At 34.1% G+C, this 21473-nt stretch overlaps 1 protein-coding gene across 1 annotated transcript in view; it reads left to right on the forward strand.

Annotated features, from left to right (window-relative positions):
- Positions 1-21473, forward strand: part of LOC129225069 (rho guanine nucleotide exchange factor 17-like) — a 171447-nt gene that overhangs the window by 39150 nt on the left and 110824 nt on the right. Inside the window, exons 4-8 of the mRNA XM_054859617.1 lie at positions 1712-1804; positions 5899-6075; positions 12606-12656; positions 18003-18145; positions 20305-20387. Of these exons, the coding sequence (XP_054715592.1) occupies positions 1712-1804; positions 5899-6075; positions 12606-12656; positions 18003-18145; positions 20305-20387 (547 nt within the window). The remainder of the gene's footprint in view (positions 1-1711; positions 1805-5898; positions 6076-12605; positions 12657-18002; positions 18146-20304; positions 20388-21473) is intronic.

The following is a 21473-nucleotide window of genomic DNA, read 5'->3' on the forward strand; positions in this document are numbered from 1 at the left end:
CATAACGTGGAACTGTAACGTCGGTACCAGCCAATTGGCGAGAAAATTCACCATACATCATTTGTAAATATACAAGCGAACCAAAAGACCTTTAATTTTTCTATTACGGGCGAAGCCGTGCGGGTGCCACTAGTGAAAAATATTATGTTAAGGATGCAATAGAGTATGAAGATCTTTTTTTTATATATATATATATATATTTTAAAGATATAGTTCTCAATCTTTTATACGTTACAGACCTTTATAAAGGAAAGTAATATGTAAAGTTTTGTCCAAAAATTCGGAATAATTTTTAAAATATAGAGGTTATTGAATTTTTGAATGATAAATATGTGAACCACAAAAATCACTTCACGAGCACCAATTTTTTTAAAACTTGATTTTCTCTATTTTTCTAGAAGCATATTTCATATTTAAAGAAAACTTGGGGATTAAAATTTCACTAACCACAATATTTCGTTCAAAAGCTGTTAAAAACAGAGTTTTTGTTAAAATTTCAAGTTTTCTAAAAAAAAGTCAATAAAATTAGGATTCAAGAATGAAAAAAAATATATATATATAATGGTATTGAAAATTTGTTCCCTAAATTTTTTTATTTGTACCTCAGTATCAATCTGAAAAAACTCAAAGGATTTACAGCAATCCTGATCTGCAGGGAGCATTTGAAAGATACTCATGAATTGACATTTTACGATTATGAGATATTTGCACTTAAATGAAATATTTGTTCACAAAATGTAAAATATGACACCGACAGAACAGCTTATACGTTCTGTAAAAATAGTCCGAATTGAATTTTTTTTCTATGACTAACCCGCAATTCAAAGATTAATTTTAAGAAAATAATGAAAAATCAAAATTCGTTTTTTTTTTTTTTTTCATTTTAAGACTCTATTTTAGCCTTAATAATTACTTAAAAACAATAATTTTAAACATATGTTTTTCAGTTGTCTTTTAGGATACTTTTAAAAGGAATTAAATTAGTGCTTCAAAATTGATTTGTGTGCAAAAGAAGTAGTTATTTAGAAGTTATACTTCAATGCAAGTAGTAGTGAGGGATAGATTTTTTAAATACAAACATACATTATTTGCATAAAACTGAAAAAAGAAATGAAAATTTTATTAAAATAAAGCATGAAAGTACTTTTTTAAAGAGCATGTTTTAGGTTTACTTACTCATTATTTTGTTCGCCGTCCTGCGTACAGTAAGTTAAGAGTAAAGCAACGTTCATCCATTTTCAATGTCTTCAATTCCACCATTAAAAAAAAATTATAGTTTTTAAACTTATGACAAGTAATTAATAAAAAACAGGTTTTCATGACTTGTCTGTCAAAAGTTTAAAAAGTAAATGTGATTTTTAAAATAGCTATGAGAATTTAAAATATTATGTATTTTCCATGGTCGATTATGCCTTAAGACTACTTAGACCCCTTAAAAGTGAAGTGGTATTTTTTATGGTATTGCAAAAGTGAGTAACTTTAAATTTTTCTTGGTCATAAAAATCACTTACCGTTTCATTGAATTGTGAAATCGATTTTAAGTTCTGAAAATCGTGGTTCTTTTAAACTCTGCACGTGTTATTTTTCTTTTCACAAATGACTTAAAAAATAAATAAATAAATAAATAAATAAAAAACATTTTGTCAATTGAAGTATTTCTCTGAAAATTTTAAACTTAATTTTATTTTTTATTTTATTCTTTTTGTTCCAGCATACGTCTAGGGAACATAAGGGCAAGTTATCTTTAGATGCACTGCTGATAATGCCTGTACAGCGTATACCAAGATACGAGCTTCTTATCAAGGTAACTATAATATTTTACATTAAATGTCTGCAAATGTAAAAAGTTAAAATTGTCTGCCAGTTTTTATAACTAACGAGCTGTTCTGTGCATCATATGACTTCCTTTAAGCAAATTTAATGATAATAGTAGTGCCTTGGAGTAATCAAAGAAACACTTTAAATACTTTTGCCCCAAGTTTGTTTCGAACTGAAGCAAAAAAAAAAGTTTTTTACCGATTAATTTTTCCAATATTTTGCATTTTAATGTGATTCAATAGTAAACTCTGTAAATATCGCCAATAGAAGCAAAAATGAAATCAAATTAAAAAAATAACCGCCAAATTTGGCGGAAAAACTTGTCGACTGAAAGCTTGGCGATATTAATCGCCTACCTTAATTTCTATTTTGCTCGCCTCCGAATGAATATTGAGTTTTTTTTTTTTTTTTTTTCAACTCGACCACACGTGGATATATGCCTAAGAACGTATGTGCGTATAAGTGTATGTGCATATGTAAGTTGTGCACCTCCCTTTTTGGTTGCATTCGGATGCTCCAAAGGGGGTCTTTCACACCTTTTGGGGGGGGGGGGAATCATTGTTAATTTCAGTGTAAACTGAAGTGGTGTTATAATTTTGCAAACACTTGGCAACTTATCGCCAAGTTTTGTCGCCAACATGGCGACAAATTTAGCCTTTTTTTTTCATTTTTACTTTCTTCTATATCTAATATATAGAAGAAAGTATTGGATTCGTGCAAATTTTCGAATTTCGAATTTTGACGGATTCGAACGTTTTGAGGTGTGCTGAGTCCATTTCGACCATTTTTGGAAAATGTCTGTCTGTCTGTGTGTGTGTGTGTATGTATGTATGTGTGTGTGTGTGTGTGTGTATGTATGTGTGTCACGTCTGTGTGTGACCAGTTTTTTGTGGCCGCTCTACAACAAAAACTACCGCATGAAATCGAACGAAATTTAGTACACATATGTGCCCCTATGTGAACTTGTGCCCATTAGTTTTTGGCGCGAATTCCTCCAAGGGGGGTGGAGCAATGGGACGTTTTTCGAGTTACGCGTGCTTGCTATTCCTCAGGAAGTTACTGGCGGAATCAAACAAAATTTGGTCCATATGTTGGTATTAACAGGAACAGGTGCTGATTCAATTTTGGTGTCAATAACTCAAACGGGGGTTGAGCTGTAGAACGTTTTTTGTCGTCAATTGTGACTGCTGTATCTCAAGAAATAATGAACGGAATGAAAGAAAAATTTATCGGCAAGTAGCCCTTAGTGGGTATAAGAACTGATTTTATTTTTGTGTCAACAGCTAAAAGGGGGGTAGCGCAATCACCCGTTCTTTTTTTCCATTTAGAGTGCCCTATCTCAAGAAGTAATGCTACGTTCTGGTTGAAATTTGGAATATATGTGAATCCATACGTAAACAGGCTTTGGTTCTATTTTGACGCCGATCGCTCCAAGAGGTGTTGATTTTTTTTTTTTTTTTTTTTTGCGAATAAAAATATTTTTATTAATGCAACAATAAGAAAGATAAATCGTAATAGATTGTCGTCTGCGTATTTCTCGTGATTTTAATTGAATGGAAATGATCGGAAATATTATCTCAATGATTTAAAATTTTTAACTGTTGCCATCTTATGTTTGTTAACAAATAAAATATTTGTAATTAATTCAAGCAAGGCTTTTAAAAAAACTTTCAATTTTCGCTCTTTGCTTTGCTTTTGCAATAATTCAGACATTGGGATAGTCGTCAAGTTTTTGCATGTGTAATTTTGTTTTTGTTGGGAATATTGCTTCCTCGTCAAGCATGGGGAGGGATCAGAAAAAGGAAAAATATAGAAGAAAGTTTCGTGATGGCCACAACATACTAGTTTAGTGTGGTTTTAATTGGCCACTATTGGCGATATTTAGAGTGTGAACCATTGAATCACATTAAAATTGCCAATATTGGGAAAATAAATGTGTATTAAGCGTTTTTTTTTTTTTTTTTTTTTTTTTTTTTGCTTTGGTGTTCGCAACAAACTTGGGTTGAAAATATTTGAAGTGTTTTTTTGCTTATTCCAAGTCCAAGCCACTATTATCATTAAATTAGCGTAAAAGGAAGTTACATGAAGCACATCAGCTCGTTTTTTTTTTCTCGTGAAATACAATACAGTCAAGCTCCCTTAATGGAATAGCCAATTTGCCAAGAAAAAGTATTCTAATAAGCGGAATATTCTATTATCCGGGATCAAAGTGACCTGTTACAACAGTTTGGTACATTGAAAGATTATTACATTTGGCGGGATATTTTTTTTACAAATATTCCTATAAGCGGACTTCACTGTACTGCTGAACTCTTAGATTCCGGAATTTAATTCTGGAAATTAGCAGATTGATTAACGCGCACAATTTGTCACTTTATACTATTTACTTGCTGTATCTTTAATGATTAATGTTGGTTTAAAAAAAATAATTTTTCTTGTTTTTGTTTTCTGAAAACTTTTTTACTTCGGTAGTATTAAGATTTTCTCGAAAATTGAACATACGCTTCACATCGTAGTTGCAAGGCGGCAGGACCATGTCAACTCAATGTTCAAATCCATGGACCAGTCCGACTATTTTTCTGGTTTACTACCAGCCAAGAGCGTAATGCTATAGATCAATCGCATTTGACCAGCACTGAAACAATGAACTGGCAAAGAATGTCAATAAAGAAAATAATGCAGTCGGACCCCGATTTAACGAACCTCTATTTAACGAATTTCGCGATTTAACGAATTTTTTTCCCCCCCCGACTAAAATGAAGGTAAAAACCCCTATTTAAGGAATAATAAACCACGAAGTAACAAATTATTTTGACAGCCGATATTTTTTTGAGCAATCACAGTTGCTTATTGCTTTCATTTGACTGTTTTTGGCGTGCTATCATTTTATTTTCCCACCGCCGTCCTCCGCAGCATCACCGTCGACCGGCTCCTCACGATGCTGCTCCTCTAGCGAAAGCCGTCTCCAGGTTGCATCCATGCCCTACACACACGCGCATACATACACAACTACACACGCACGCACGCACGCACGCACGCACGCACGCACGCACGCACGCACACACACACACACAAACACATACACACACAAACGCACATATACACCTACACACATACACAAACACATACACACACAAATACATACAGACACCTACACATGAACACACACACAAACACATACACACACTCATACAAACAACTACCCACACATTCATGCCTGCACACAGACACAAACACATATGCCTACACACACATTCATACACACAACTACCCACACACGTATGCCAGCACACAGACACAAACACACATGCCTACACACAAATACACAAACCCCCTCCACACAAACACACATACCCCCACACACAAACACACACGCCTACATACACACACTCGTGATTGCGAAAAACATAATTTGAATTCAAGATGTCAAAATTCAAATTAATTTTTTTTTTTTTTTTTTGTTAATTTGAGTTGGGAAATATTGTATTGTTTTCCAAATGACATCCATATTGTGCGAATCAGAAAAGGACTTTTCTTAAAATTAGTAATTTTTGACGGGCGAGGGGGGAAACTAACGAATAGTGATTCTGATGCAGAAAGCGATAGTGCAACTCCCATTAAAACTTACTTTTTCAAATGCTACCTGGAAACTGTAAAAACATATCTCATGCAGCAGTCTGCAAAAGACACTGTATTTTCTTCTCTATATAAAGTCGAAAAAAAAACTATTTCGTGTTAAGTATCAAGGAAATTGTCAAACATCTATTACTAAGTATAGTTTAAAATTTGAAATTAACTATCGTGTAATAAGTCGTGGAATGCTGAATAAAAAGTATGCACTTTTGTTTTCGCGCAGTTGCTTATTAGGGGTTTTGGAAAAGGTAAGTGCATTTTTATGGGGTTTTTTCCACACCCCGATATTACGAATAACATCGATTTAACGTATAAAAGTTCCAGTCCCGGTAAATTCGTTGAATCGGGATCCGACTGTACATGAGTTCGACACATAAATATATTTCTGTAGTCAATCGCATGTTTCTGGGACTGAATTTTCCTTTTTGTTTGTTGCAAACCAAACAGGAACTGCTGAAGCACACCCCTTTGGATCATCCAGACTACAAGCTCTTGCTGCAAGCTCAGCGAGAGGTGCACGACTTGGCTGTTCGGATCAACAAGGTCGAAAGGGAAGCATTGCACCATGAACAAAGACTTCAGAAGTTGCGGGAAGTTGAGCAACTCGTAGAAGGAATCAATGATGTAAGTTTTGTTATTTTATTGGGGTTGCGTTTGGGACTTTAAGGGTCATTCATTAATTACGTAAGGATTGCTTTGGCAGTTTTTAACCCCCCTCACCCCTTGTAAAGGAAAGTAAGATTTTTCAAACCCCTCCCCCCTATCTTACGTAAGATTCCATTTAGTTTTTCAAAATAAAAAAAGCGAACCTGACATCACTGGAATTGTTGTTTAATTCCCTATTATTAAATGTCCTTTAAAAACCTTTTGTGTACAGAAATATCTACTAAAAGGAATCTAGACTGAACGTTTTTTCGACAAATAATTTTTGTATATGCTGCGATACTAATTAAAAATAAGACATGCCATACACAGTGCGATTCTTTTTTATATTTTACAAATTCATTATTTGGAAAACAAGTAAAAAACATCTCATCCTAATACGTTTTACCTTCCAGAAGCAAATGAAATATGATCCCACTTGACCACGCGATTTCTAATCTAAAATATCGACTTGGAAAATATTACAAATACAAATGCAAAAGTGACGACCAGCAACAGGCTCTGGGCCCGACTAGACTGGTCCTAGTACGTAAGAATGGATCTGACCCCCCCCCCCCCCAAGTAAGGGTATGTAGAGATTTTTCCAAACCCCCTCCCCCTCAGAATCCTTACGTAATTAATGAATGGCCTCTTACTATCTACAGACCTAGAGCCATTTTTTCACGTGACACTACTAACGATGGATGGCATTGCCATGAGAATTTTGGAACCCAGTTTCCCCACCAGATGGAGGCACCTGCATTCTCTTCGATACGACACTGTGCTACGAATTGAATTTTCCCCAGACTGCTTAAAGCTAAACGATTACTCGAGGGATCTTTAAATTCGCATAATCATACGATGCTGTCGATTTTCTGCATCTTGAAAATCTACAATCTAATTTTAAGGGCGAACCGGCATCCTTAGGTGAAAAAAGCCAACGCCAACTGCCTTCGCCACTCTGTCTGTTCAATCAATTTCAATAGTTGGCATTTTCATTTGAAAAGTTTTTAGTTGAGCAAAACAAGAGCTGCCTGATTAAACAATACAGATACAAATTAAATGCATTGATACAAATGGCCCCTGGGTTTGACAGACAGGAACAAACAACTCTTGCTCGTTTTCGTAGTGGACATCTGAAAACTTTAATATTTTCGGAGGGGTCGAAGATTTTTCAGACTTGTTTCAAGTGTTCTGTTGAGCAGGCTTCGCCTGACCATATACTGTCATGCCTGGGGCTCTCCAGAAGGGATTTGACTCAAGACCCAGTGACGGTGCTGGATTTCTTGAGGGTAAACAAACTCATGGACCTGGTCTAGCACTGCTGACCATGGGGGCATGCAACAACACGAGCTGCAATTTATTTGAAATTTAAACAGTTGTGATAGTTTTTGCGCATTGTATTAGAAATAGGAAATTCGGAACAAATTGAACAACCCTAGATCTCACTCCATGTAATTTATAGGTTTCGGGGTCTATCTGCCGTCAACAGTCTACAGCGATCAACATCACTAGGGAAGATAAAATATAACATCCAACGCCAATGTCTCGACATAATTTTATGTTTTTGTTTTTGTGGTTACAGTAAAACACCATGTCATTACAAGCACATGTGTCAGTTTTTACTTTTTACATGCATTAAGCCGTGCATTATTAACTTTTCAAATGTACGCTCATTTTTTGATCACTTGCTACTTTTCTAAGTCTTTACTAATAATAAAGCAGAAAGTCTCTCTGTCCGGAGGATGTCTGGATGTCTGGATCTCTGTGACGCGCATAGCGCCTAGACCGTTCGGCCCAGTTTCATGAAATTCGGCACAAAGTTAGTTTTTAGCATGGGGGCGTGCACCTCGAAACGATTTTTCGAAAATTCGATGTGGTTCTTTTTCTATTCCAATTTTAAGAAACAAATTATCATAAGATGGACGAGTAAATTACGAAATTATCATAACGTGGAACCGTAACATGGGCACCGGCCAATTGGCGAGATACGAAATTATCGTAACGTGGAACCGTAACATGGGTACAAGCCAATTGGCGAGAAAATTCACCATACATTTGTAAATATACAGGCGAACCAAAAGACCTTTTAATTTTTCTATTACGGGCAAAGCCGTGCGGGTACCACTAGTTAGGAATAAACCTTTTTGAAAGGCGCAATTCTTCAAAGTGTGACCTAAGTTTGAGGATTACTACTTTAAGAACGTCTGGAACACTTCTGGTGTGATTCTTCTGACACATACCATTGTTACAAAGGAACATTAAGGTGAACTTCATGCAGAGCGATTCATGTCCACTTTCATTTCTGTTCTGTTTCATACAATGCTTTAACACAAAAAAGACAGAGGGGGCTGTGTGGCCCCTCGCGTTCTTTGTTGTTCAATTACGAGGGTTATTTTTTTTTCAAGGTCCGATCGATCGTGGAGTGAAAACCAAAAAGTCAAGCCAATGACGCTGTACGTAAATTTGTTGCGCAGTCTCTCAAGTATGATTGTGCAGTGCATCAGGTCGCTGTGGTTATTTCGGAGCACGCAGTGAACGAGGAAACATGCCTGTGTTTCCCGCTAAGTATGAAGTGCCAGCTGTAATTCGATTTCTTAATACTGAAGGATGCAATGCAGCCGAAATACATCGACGAATGAGCAATGTGTACGGTCCAACTTTCATGAGTGCCAGAAAAGTGCATTAATGGTGCAGAAACTTTGAAGTAGGCCGTACGGACTTTCATGATGCAGGCGGCCAGGGATGGAAGCGTGTGTACCCCAAACAGTCCCGACATGGCGCCTTCTGATTACCATTTTTTGATCACATGAAACGCTGGCTAGGAGGACAGACGTTTGGCTGTAGACCAGCGTAAATAATTGGCTGAAAGCACAGGCGGCTGCCCTCAATGACATAGACTAATAATAAGAGTAGACCGAGCTTTCCCAGACTTGCTGATGAAAAAAATTGGTTCATGGATACATCATGTGACTGGTGGAAGGCTTGGCGAAAACTTTGGCGGCATGGTTGCTAGATGGCAACATTATCTCTAGTTTGGCACTCGACATGTATTTTAGTACGTAATGTGTTTTCATTATGAGTTTTTTTTTTACAGGTGTAGAGATTGAACTGTTTTTCTTTTAGTTTTGCATTATTTTGACGTTCGTAATTAGTTTCTGATCACAGTTTCAGTAACTTTTATTTCATTTGGAACTGCTACGTCAGCGTTGGCGTGAACGTAATGGAGTAAACGTTTTGCGTTAACGCAAAAATGTACTAATCGGAATCTTAAATTGAAATTGTTGGTAAAAATCTTACCGTTTGCCGATTCTTTTTCGGCGCTTGCATCTTCAATTGCTAAAAGAGTTATTGAAATTGACTAAACAAAGTGCACAGTACTATCTAAACAATAAACTCACTATATTAACAAAATATATACATCTTAGAATAACAAATTTACAAATCGGACTCCATAAAAGATCATTCTTCCGTGTTCCATCAATTGTATTTATTTTATTTCTCGCGGGCGTTGATCGTCTGCTACGATCAACGCCCGCTGTTGCTAGGATATCCACCAGTCACATGGTTTGGTTTATGAGCAGCAAAAGGGTTGCCATAGCTCGGTCTACTCTTATTATTAGTCTATGCTCAATGACGAGGTTATCAAAAATTGGTACCAGGCTACGACAAATGACTTAATCGGAGCTGCTACAACGACGAGAAGTAGTTGGAAGGTGTCTGTACATATTCCAAATAAAAGAGTTTGTATTATCTTTGTAGTCTTCATTTTGCAATCGATCGGACCTTGAAAAAAAAAAAAAAAAAAAACAACTCTCGTACACGATTAATATCGGATGGAGCTTCTTGGAACTTTCTGACTTTTTATTATATGACACTATTTGAATGCTTGTTTAACATTTAATCATTCGCTTCATAGTACTGTAAATATAGATCCTTATACCTAGAAAGACGGTAGGGGCCACTGTAATCGCTATTTTACAGTATTTTTTTTTCTTCCTTTTCCCCAATGGGATGGTTTCCTTCAGTCAAAAGTACTACTTTTAGCCATTGAAATGGATAGAATGAGCAAAAAAATAAAAAAAAAAAAAAAAATAATAATAATAATAACATGGACCCAGAAAATACATTCATTTTCCCAACAGTTTTTTTTTAAATTATTTTTTTTTAAATGTCCGATTTTTGAAACAAGGCGTGGTCTTGATGAAGTCACAAATGATGCACTTCGCCGCATCTTTCTACTACGTTTCCACGTTATGATAATCAAGCAGCGAATTAAAATTGCGCTCTACGCTTGCTATCAACCATATCGTTGCCAGTACGCGTTGAGTAAAGACGCAAATTAAAAATTTTGCACTGTGAATGGCAACACTGAATGGCGTTTCATCATTTGTGATGTCATCGGCAGAAGCCGTAAACTATGAAAGCGCTCCGAATTAAGTAATTTTTTAAAAATATTACACGTAAACAAATTTATCAAAGAATGGTCAGATCCTATGTTTTTAAGCATGCTCTTTCAGAAAAAAAGACTTTTAAAATTTTCGAAACGACCCCATTGTTGTTGCATAAAAAAATTGCTATTCACTCTAATTTAACCTGTAACTCCTCTTTGGTCAGCCGGTTGGATATCCAAATGCTATAAACAGTACCGTTTGCTTACCTGCCAAATGAAGCCATTGCTCTTGGAAAGATAAACTAATTCTACCTTTTGGCGAGTAAAGACAGAAAAACTAAAAATAATTCTCTACTAAGCTGTTATTTAGTCAAAAAATAAGGTGCATCGGGCATGTGGACTCACTCAAGAAGAAATTTAAAAAAAAAAATTCACCACAAAAAAAATGGGTAGGGCCCCACTGGCCCCTTTAGTCTTTCTAGGTAGTTAGGAAATTTCATTTTTTCCAGTGTTAAATACGCGCGTCGGATAGTACGAAGGAATTTCCTCTTTTAGTACTCACAAAAGTTTGTGACGTCAATCTTTAAACGAGCAATTCTTGTGGGTATATATATATATTTCTTATCTCGGAAACGGCTCTAACGATTTGGATTAAATTTTGAATTTAATTGTAGTTTTGCATTCTGAGTTGATCTACATCAGTGTTTTTTCTGTAAAAACGCGATTTTTTACAAAAAACAGTTTTTTAATATAAAGTCAAATTGAGTTAAGCCTTGAAGTAAACTGTGAGTTGACGCATCAGGCAGACGATTTGCAACCATAACAATGAAAATTTGTCTCTTCTCGCTTTAAAATTTTATACTTGCTTAGGGTTGCCAGGCTTGACTGATTTCGGCCACTTTGTGGCCATTTTGGCTAATTTCAAACACACTTGGCTAAAAACAAATTCAAAAGCATTATGTAAGTCGATGTAAGGCTTTTTTTCTTTTTCAAGTGAAACTATTGCTTGACCATCCTATTTTATTTTATTTTATTTATTTATTTTCTTTTTACACTTCAAATAGTTTAACATGTTTTTTAAATCACGCACCTAAATTTTATTTCAAAGAAGTGTATCTCTTGAGATTGTTTATGTTTTGTTAAGACAGTTGTTATCATTTGTTGGACTGGTTTGTGGATCATCAGTTTTGATGGATATCATGCTGTATATAGCATTTTCTGGCGTAAAAACTAAAAGGACTTATTCAAAAAAAAAAAATCTCGATTGGGATAAAATCGTGAAAGGCATCATAGTATGAAAGGAAGTATTCGGTTAAAAACCGATTTCACCATAGCAAAACTAAGGTCAAAAAATTTTAATTACTGACAAGAAAATTGTATAGTGGAAACAAACGTAACAGATAATTTAAAGCAAAATGTTGATTTAATTACATTCAGAATCTTCTTTGTTTGGTACTTTAGTGTTATAAGAAGGTCGAGTACGTAACATTTCGTTAACGTGAAGCTTTTCAAGTATATTTGGAAAAGTATTGAACCTTAAAAAAACACAATTTGACAAAAAATAATTCTTTTAAAGCCGAGCGAGGCTCGGTCGTCCAGGTACTTACAGAAATGAAATGAGCTACATTTACGAAAATGCAAATTAGTCAGGATTTCTTGAGTAAAAGCTTCGAATTCAAAATTGTTTTCCTTCGCAGTCATTATGATGTCACGTTAATGCACTACGCTTGTAATAGCAAGCAAACTATGGTGAAATGTCACGGGATGTTTTATTTCATTATCTTAACCCAAAGTCAAAGCTTTATGCTGATAGCCTCATTCAATAAATTATCTGCTAAAAGTCATTCGTCTTTACTTTAATACTGCTAAAACGGAGCCAGAGTTTATGTTAAATAAAATAAATTGAAAAGTCTGAAAATAAATTTCAATTGTCAACACCGATTTATTAATTGAAAAGGGAGTGTTTTAATCCGTTTAGTTTTAAAATAGAATTACGGATTCGATGTAACCTTTTGACTGAAATCATAAAGCGTCTAGTTTCCATTTGAATAATGTAAATTTGCAAAGACATATTATTTTAACCACATCATTCAAAGTTTTGGTTTTATTTTATTTTCAGCTCACCCAAGGTGATCGCTGTTTCATCAGACACGACTTTGTTTTTATTCCAGTAAGTTGTCTTTCTACAATGTTTTTAAAGCATAGTTTTGCAAATGACAGTATCATTTATGCTTGTGGTTTAAGTTAGGTTTTTGTTTATAACATTACTAGTTGCCCGGCTTTGCCCGGTCTACCTTGAAAATGAAAATTGTGTCAAGTGACGTATATTCAACAATCAGGATTTAATAAAAGATTAAAAAAAAATCATGCAAAGTTTTAATTCCAAACAATGACGGCAGATATTAAAATACTTTTAAGATTTTAAAATGAGAAAGATGGGTTTAAAAAGCGTAACCTTGGAAACACAAAATAAAATAGGTTAAAGAATTTAAAATGATGGAAAGAAACAATGGATTAAAAAGGCGTAAACCGTGGAAACGCGAAAATGAAATGGTTAACAACTTGAATAGAGATCAGATTTTTGGAACTTGATTTAAAAAGACTTGTTACTTTTTCTCCTTTGGAGATAGAGGATTAGTTTTTCGACTATAGATCGAGATAGATCTGGAGTAAAAAATGTCTCTCTATCCAATGGTGTCCGAAAGAAAACTGTGGGACAATTTCTTCACTTTTTATTCATAGATTTGATCAAGAATATGGACCTAAATTTCAGCTAACTAAGCTCGTAAGCCTGAAAAAAATTCGAATTGAAAAAACAAATAACTCCCGCCATAAGTAGGTTAGAGCATTGAAAAATTCTACTTTTTCCAACGATATATAATATTACTATGTGCGAGTAATTTTTTTAACCCCCATATTTGGGAATTTATGTGAAAATTGGCCTCAATTTGAATAAAAAAAGAACTATTTATCGGATTGTTTTTCGGACCTTTTCCGGCCTTAAAAAAACAAACTGAAAATTTAGGCGAAATTGGCCGGGTATTTCTCGAGTTTTGCGCGTTCAAACACACAGACGCTTTTTGGAGACATCATTTTTTACAATGTAGAGATTTAAAAGAAATACACAGGAATCTAGTGATAAAGATTATTATCGGAAGATATTGAAATCATTTAAATGTAATGATTACTGGTTAAAATTTTTAACCTAAGACTGATAAAATGAACTATCTTTCCATGAATATTTCTCTAATGTGATAATTTAACAACAAACAATATATTCAGTAAGTTACCGCCCTATAGCCAGGGCTAAGGCAGAAATAAGGCATAATTGTGCTAATTCTGTATTAGCTACCAGTTTGTTTGGCACTCTTGGCTTCCTTAAGCTGTTTTCCACCTCCAGCTCAGTCAGTCCTATGCCGGGCTGATGAGAGCTAATAAGCACGAAACTGCAGTCCTCGGCTGGAATTGACTGAGCTGGCGGTGTATTTCGTGTAACAAACAATATATTCAAAAAACAAGACGGGCAGAAAAATAAACGCGAAAAAAATGTAGGGTCAGAAAAGATTATTAAAAACTAAAACAGGAAATGTTAAAATTGTATAAAGAACAACTAAAAGCCAAATAAAACATTATACATTTTTCCAAAGACAATTCAAAAGTTCAAACTATATCTGAAAAAAGAAAAAAAAAAACTCATCAAAACTATTTAGAAGTAATAAAAAAATTAAAAAAAAAAAAAAACGAAAACAATAAAGCGAGGTAGGGTGGGTAATAAGTAGTTAGGAAGGCAGATTAATTCAAGTGAAAATGAATAAGATATATTTTTATGAAAACTAGCAACAATTTTTCTTGTTTCTTTAAAAGGCTGAATCTCAACTTCGACTCAAGTGTATAAATGCATTTGATTAAAAAAAAAAAACACTAAAATTGTTCTAATCGTAACTTTGATAGTTTTCTTAATATGAATGAGATTTCTTTAAAAAAATGTTTTTTTATTATTATCATCATCATCATTAATACTATTATTATCATTGAATACACGGTATCTCAGTTGTTTTATCAATAAATGAGATGCGACTGTTAATGCACTACGAAGTTTTGCTAATAAATAGCTGAAAGTTAAAAGAAAAAGATCATAGATAAATTTTGAAAAATTTACCTATAAAAGTCGCTACATGAAATGCAAGAATTAACTAACAGTATTTTCATTGGAAATGTTACGTAACTTAATATGAATAAAATTTAAAATGCACACCAAATTGTGAACGTAATGGCAATTACATTAAACCTTGCACCGTCTGCATTGCCTATACTTCGATTTGCTTATTGCGCTTTTATCTTCAGGTGAGAAGATGTCAATGCATCGTCTTTATCTTTATTACTAATAATAAAGCTGAAAGTCTCTCTGTCCGGAGGATGTCTGGATGTCTGTAGGATGTTTGTGACGCGCATAGCGCCTAAACCGTTCGGCCGATTTTCATGAAATTTGGCACAAAGTTAGTATGTAGCATGGGGGTGTGCACCTCGAAGCGATTTTTCGAAAATTCGATGTGGTTCTTTTTCTATTCCAATTTTAAGAAAAAAATATCATAAGATGGACGAGTAAATTACGAAATTATCATAACGTGGAACCGTAACATGGGCACAAGCCAATTGGCGAGATACGAAATTATCATAACGTGGAACCGTAAGATGGGTACAAGCCAACTGGCGAGAAAATTCACCATACATTATTTGTAAATATACAGGCGAACCAAAAGACCTTTTGATTTTTCTATTACGGGCAAAGCCGTGCGGGTATCACTAGTATTATCATATATCAAAACTCAAAATTTTCAGCAAATAGGATAAATCGACCAATGAAGAAACACAAAGCGCTATTTCATTTTTGCAAATTCAAAATATCGTCAAAAGCTCTGTGAAGCATTTATACCCTTTCAATAAAACAGTTTCAATATGTATGAAACTAGCTGCGTTGCCCGGCTTTGCCCGGTTCACCTTGAAAATAAAAATTGTGTCAAGTGACGTATATTCAGCAATCAAGCTTAAATAAATGAATAAAAAAACAACATGCAAAATTTCCCTTCCAAACAATGAAGACAGATATTGAAATACTTTTAAGAGATTAAATCGAGAAAGGTGGATTTAAAAAGCGTCACCATGGAAACACAAAACAAAATAAGTTTAAGGAATTAAAATGTGAAAGAAAATGGTTAACAATTTGATTGGAAATGAGATTTTTTGAACTTGATTTAAAAAGGCTTGTAACCGTTTTTCCTTATCGAGATAGAAGGTTAGTTTTTCGACCATTCGAGATAGATCTGGAGTAAAAACTGTCGCTTTTTCCAATAGTGTCAAAAAGAAAACTGTGGGACAATTCCTTTATTCTTTATTGATAGATTTAATGAAGAAAGTGTCTAAATTTCAGCTAAGCCTAAAAAAAAATCGAGCTAAAAACGCAAATAACTCCCGCCGTAATAAAGTTAGAGCATTGAATTATGCCCTTTCCAACGATAGGTAACATTAATATGTGCAAGTAATTTTTCACCCTTATATTCGGGAATATATGTGAAAACTTGGCCTAAATTGGAATAAAAAAATTACTACTCGTCGGATTTTTTTCAAACTGATCTGCAAACCTTTCCGGTGCTAAAAGAAAGATACTCTGAAAATTTCAGCGAAATGAACCTGGTAGTTCTCGAGTTTTGCGCGTTTAAACAAACAGACGATTTTTGGAGACTTCATTTTATGCTGTGTAGAGATAATATACACCCAAACCTCTTTTTGGGCGGTCTTATTTTTTTTGCGATTGTTTTTTTTTTTTTTTTTTTTTGTGAGATTTTTTTTTTTTTTTTTTTGTGCGGTTTATGAAAAATATTTATAAAACGAGCGGAAATTATTTATAAAACGAGTGCGAGTTATTATTATCTTCAAGTGACGACAGGGTCATCCCAATGAGAAGTCCCTGTAACCTCCCAAAACTTTCTTTATTCGGGAAATTTTTCGGGAGTCGGCAAAATTATCATCACTTGATTTATTTTGATTTCGTTTAAATATAACATTTTGGGTTATTTTCTACGTGAGACTTTTTTTATGCCATTCTATCCACCGCATAAAAAAATATTTCTTAACTGTGCTGCGAAAACAACTTTTTATAGCTACTGGTGAAGTTTCGAACAATTTTTTTTATGTGATTTTGTCTTGTGCGGTCCCTATCCACCACATAAAAAATATTTTTTAACTATGTTGCGAAAAAAACTTTTTAAAGCTACTGGTTTCGAACAATTTTTCTATGCGACTTTTTTTATGCGGTCCCTATCCACCGCATAAAAACATGATTGGGTGTACTTTTAAAACATTGAGCAAACTATTACTTTTCTGCGTCTATATTTTTGGAGTCTAGTGTATATATACAGGTTGTCTCAGTTAAATGTTTCACAACTATTAACAGGTGTAGGATGCATCCTCGAGGCTCGAAAACATAGAGCGATGGCGTATCGGAAATGACTTCCCTACCCGAGAGATTTTTGATATGCCGGGAGTATTCCAGACGGTTTGGAGTTATATCTAGCCATCAACCCAGTGTATGAACATCCACAGACACAGCATTCTTTAGTTGCGTGTTCTTTTTAGAAATGTAGTCCAGTTACTACTGCTTCTAAAACGTTTTATAAATGTTTAACATTATAAACGTATGTTTTTAAAAAAACATGCGAGCTGTCCATTCAGTAGTATGTCTACCCTACGGGAAACTTGCAAAATAATATAGAGTTTTATGCACTTGTTTCTTTCAATTTTTTTTCCCTTACGACAGACAGTGGGGTAAAAACGCCAAAGAGCGCTTAAAAATATTTTTACATCTCTCTTGCTTATTTGTTTACACAGGCATGTTATTAGGGAATTTTTTCGATTTGTTTGGACTCAGGGTCTAAAATTCGTAGCTATACGCAGTTAATTCCTTTTCAGGGTCCTTCTACAGATCATTGATGACTAATTAATATTAATTTCTAGGAGGACATAAGAGGACATTATTTGTAGAGTGTTTTGAAAAAAATAACCTTGAAGTTTTCGGTGCTGATCAAAACCAATTTTCGGTTTGAGTATTCGGTTATTCATTTTTTTCGTCCTATTACTATCGTTGGGCACGAGAGAAATTACATATACCTGCCTTTAATAAGAAAAAAAATGAATAGATTGCTTAAAAGCATTTTTTTTTTAAATTAACGCAATCATGCTCTTCACCGTTAATGGTTTCCTTAAGCTTTGTAGTGGACGAAGGGCTCTAAAATTCCAGTTCTGATTGCCTAAGAGGTAGGCCTGTGCAAATTTATTAATCCACAATTGGTTGAATGTAGGGGAAAAAAACATTTACAAGCGCTTTTTGGCGTTTTCTTCCCACTGTGCGACAGACCGTTCTTCTTTTGTGGATAACCCGAAAAAATAAAGTGATTTTCTGTAATTTGTACAGTTTCCCTGTTTTTCCTTGTTTTAAACTTTTGGAATTTTATCCAAACAGGGTGGTCTAGGTCTGACGAAGAAGGAACGCTGCCTGCTACTCTTTTCAGATTTGTTGTTGGTAGCAAGTGTGAAGAAAAAAGGAGGAGGGGGAGGAGCTGGAGGAGGAGTTATTGCCCGAAAGACGTCTCCAGCAATATCAATGTTAGTAAAAAATTGCAGTAATACAGGGTGTCTTGAAATTGACAGACTGTTTTCAAAAATTTATAACAGGAAGCCGGTTTAAGAAGAAAAAAAATCTTGCAGGAAATTCATGTGGTGGGCCGTAAGTTTTGTCCCCCTAGAGTTCCAAATTTTAGTTCAAGAAGATCGTAAGACCGTTAATCAAAGCAAGATAGAAAATCGCATCAGTTTTTCGAAAAATTTACACATCAATATTTTCAAAATGTCTACCGCCGGCTGCAACCACATGTCGCAATCGGAAGAAAAATCGGTGCATTTCCATCCTTCTTTTTTGACTTGGAGGCTTACTATCTGCAGCGCCATCTATTGAAATTTTTTTGAACTAAAATTTGAAACTCTGGGGAAAAGAATTTACAGGCTACCACATGAATTTTCTGCACGAATTATTTTTCCTGTTATAAATTTTTGAAATCAGTCAGTCTATTTCAGGACACCCTGTAGTTATCATTTGTTAGAATTCATGTCGTTGTGTGTGCTGGCGTTTACCTCAATCTACGTTGTGATGGTAAATACCTAAAGTATTCTCCAAAAGCATAGTAAAAACGGCATTGTTCTCGAAAATGTTAATCATTAGCTTTATCCAGTAGGGGAATGGTATAGTGTACCACTCTCCTACTGGATAAAGTAGCTATAAAAGCAGCTTGGCTGCCTCCACTAATCCGGAGTAACTTGACTAATATAACTGGTGTAAAGTTATACATCGCTTGTGGAAGGTTACAACATGTTAATGTAACTATAGCGCAACGTCTCACTCATTTCTAAAGAAGGATTCACCAGCATTTTCTGTAAGATTACAAAGAAATTGCTTGAGAGGTTACACATTGGTAAAAGTTAAGCTTCCATATCCTTTTCTTGAGCGATTTATCAAGTTCAAGTTTTTAACAACCAATATACACCAATTTTTAACTTATTTTAATATACAAATAAGATATTTTAATTGCACCCGAGTGAGGTCCGAACACGCTCGGCCAACCAAGGACGGTTTTCGTTTCGCTAATAAGAGTTGCTCTGCGCCGATTCTGATATGCGCTTTGAATTCTACCGAAACCATAGTGCTAGGTTCCTCCAACAGTTTGAGTTTTAAAAATATGATGATATACACTTCAGCATTCGCGTAACATTACACCCATTAATACTTGTAACCTAAGACATTTTTTTTTACAGCGAGTTCTTGAATTTAAAAAAAAAAAAAACTTTTGTAATTTGATACTTTTTTGTCGATACTATCCCTCTACAATGCTATTTGGAGCGGAATCAGGTCGAAAACGATTGCCAAAAATTGGTTTTATTTCGAAACCAGCTCAATCCGCACTACTTCTGCTGAACGACCACTCTAAAAATGTATGGGCAACAGCAACTATACATTATTTTGGTTTGAAAAAAGGAACGCCTTTTTCAATGCAAAAAAAGATAGTTTATGGAAGAAAAGATATCCAATAATAGTCAGTCGGATGCCTTTTCATCGAAAAGCTCACTTCTTTTGAATTGAGAAAGGCTTTCTTTGCAATGCCGAAACACGTGTCTGCAGTAAACTGCAACTTTTGTGCAACATGGTGCTGTTTTTAATTTTACGTTCTGATTTGTCTCATGCTATTTCAGTTTAATATAGCTAATAAAAATGTTCATTTAATTTCTGAAAATAATAAAATTTAACTATTTTTCAAAGTAATGATAAAAAACCTCACATAGACTAACTACCGTTACCCTTAAAAGTGTATACATCAGATTTTTTAAGTGCTACAATGAATCATCTAGCTGGAGTTAGAGCTATCCAAAATCAGCGATTTTAGATTTTCAAAACATAATTTAAAAATGCTAGGTTAGCAAACGGTTTTAAATAAATTGTGTCAATTTTTATCTCCGAACAGTAATAAAACTCACGGAGAAAAATAACTATGAGTACGGAAATTACATCAATTTTTTGACTAACTTTAAAATTATGAAGAGTGTCCAGAGTTTTAAAACTACCGATAACGAAAATGTATGCGATGGAGGAATGTGTCCTCCTACATTGTTATAAGTATGTGCTTCTGATTCATGAAAACCAAACTGTATTAAATAATTTGCTACTTACAAATATTTATTCATAAAAATTACACATTATTTTACTTATTTTACAGTTTATCACCTACGGGATCCTTAGAATCGAACAAATATAAACTTCTTATCAGATTATCGCTTGATAATGTGGATATTATAAAAAGTAAGTGATCATATTTTACTTTTATTGCATTAAATGTAGCGCGTCTATTTTCTTTGATCATTAATTGTTCAAGTTATCAAATCAATTGAAAAGAGAGTGTGAAATTAGAAAGAAAGTAAAGTTCAAATCCAGCGGAAATCTCAGCTACGAATTAAAATAAAAAGATAGAGAGAATATAATCCGTATAAGTATTATTTTTCTACAGCGCTAAGGAATCTTTTTGAATGAAACTTTTTTGTGTTATCATTTTTCCTATACTACAGTTAAGTGCTTTTCTTTTAAGAATTTAATTTACTTCAACCGTAATGGAAGTGTTTCCTTCAGTCAGAAGTATTACTTTTAGCTACTGAAGTTGATAGAATAAGCAAAAAAAAAAAAAAAAGCCAATTAATACTTTTATTTTCCCACCATTTAACTTTTAATTAATGTTTTAAAATGACTGATTTCGGAAACGAAATGCTTCATCGTGTGACGTCACATGTGAAAACACCCATCTTTAATCGGGGCACGTGGTTGTCTTTCTGTCAAGATTTTAGATACTGTACGTCTCTTAAGGATTATTTTTTAGGAGAAAAAGTAAGTCAAAAATAATAAAAAGAGAAACTCTTTCCATGTTTTTTGACCATGCTCTGTAAGATTTTTTTTTTTTTTTTGAAAATGTGAAACAACCCAATCAATGCATGTGATTAAAAACAAAAAGTAAGTCAAAAATAATAAAAAGAGAAACTCTTTCCATTTTCCATGTTTTTTGACCATGCTCTGTAAGATTTTTTTTTTTTTTTTTTTTGAAAATGTGAAACAACCCAATCAATGCATGTGATTAAAAACAAAAAGTAAGTCAAAAATAATAAAAAGAGAAACTCTTTCCATTTTCCATGTTTTTTGACCATGCTCTGTAAGATTTTTTTTTTTTTTTTTTTTTTGAAAATGTGAAACAACCCAATCAATGCATGTGATTAAAAACAAAAAGTAAGTCAAAAATAATAAAAAGAGAAACTCTTTCCATTTTCCATGTTTTTTGACCATGCCCTGTAAGATTTTTTTTTTTTTTTTTTTGAAAATGTGAAACAACCCAATCAATGCATG

The sequence above is a fragment of the Uloborus diversus genome, chromosome 6 (genome assembly GCF_026930045.1).
Source record: "Uloborus diversus isolate 005 chromosome 6, Udiv.v.3.1, whole genome shotgun sequence".
Taxonomy (NCBI): Eukaryota; Metazoa; Arthropoda; class Arachnida; order Araneae; family Uloboridae; genus Uloborus; species Uloborus diversus.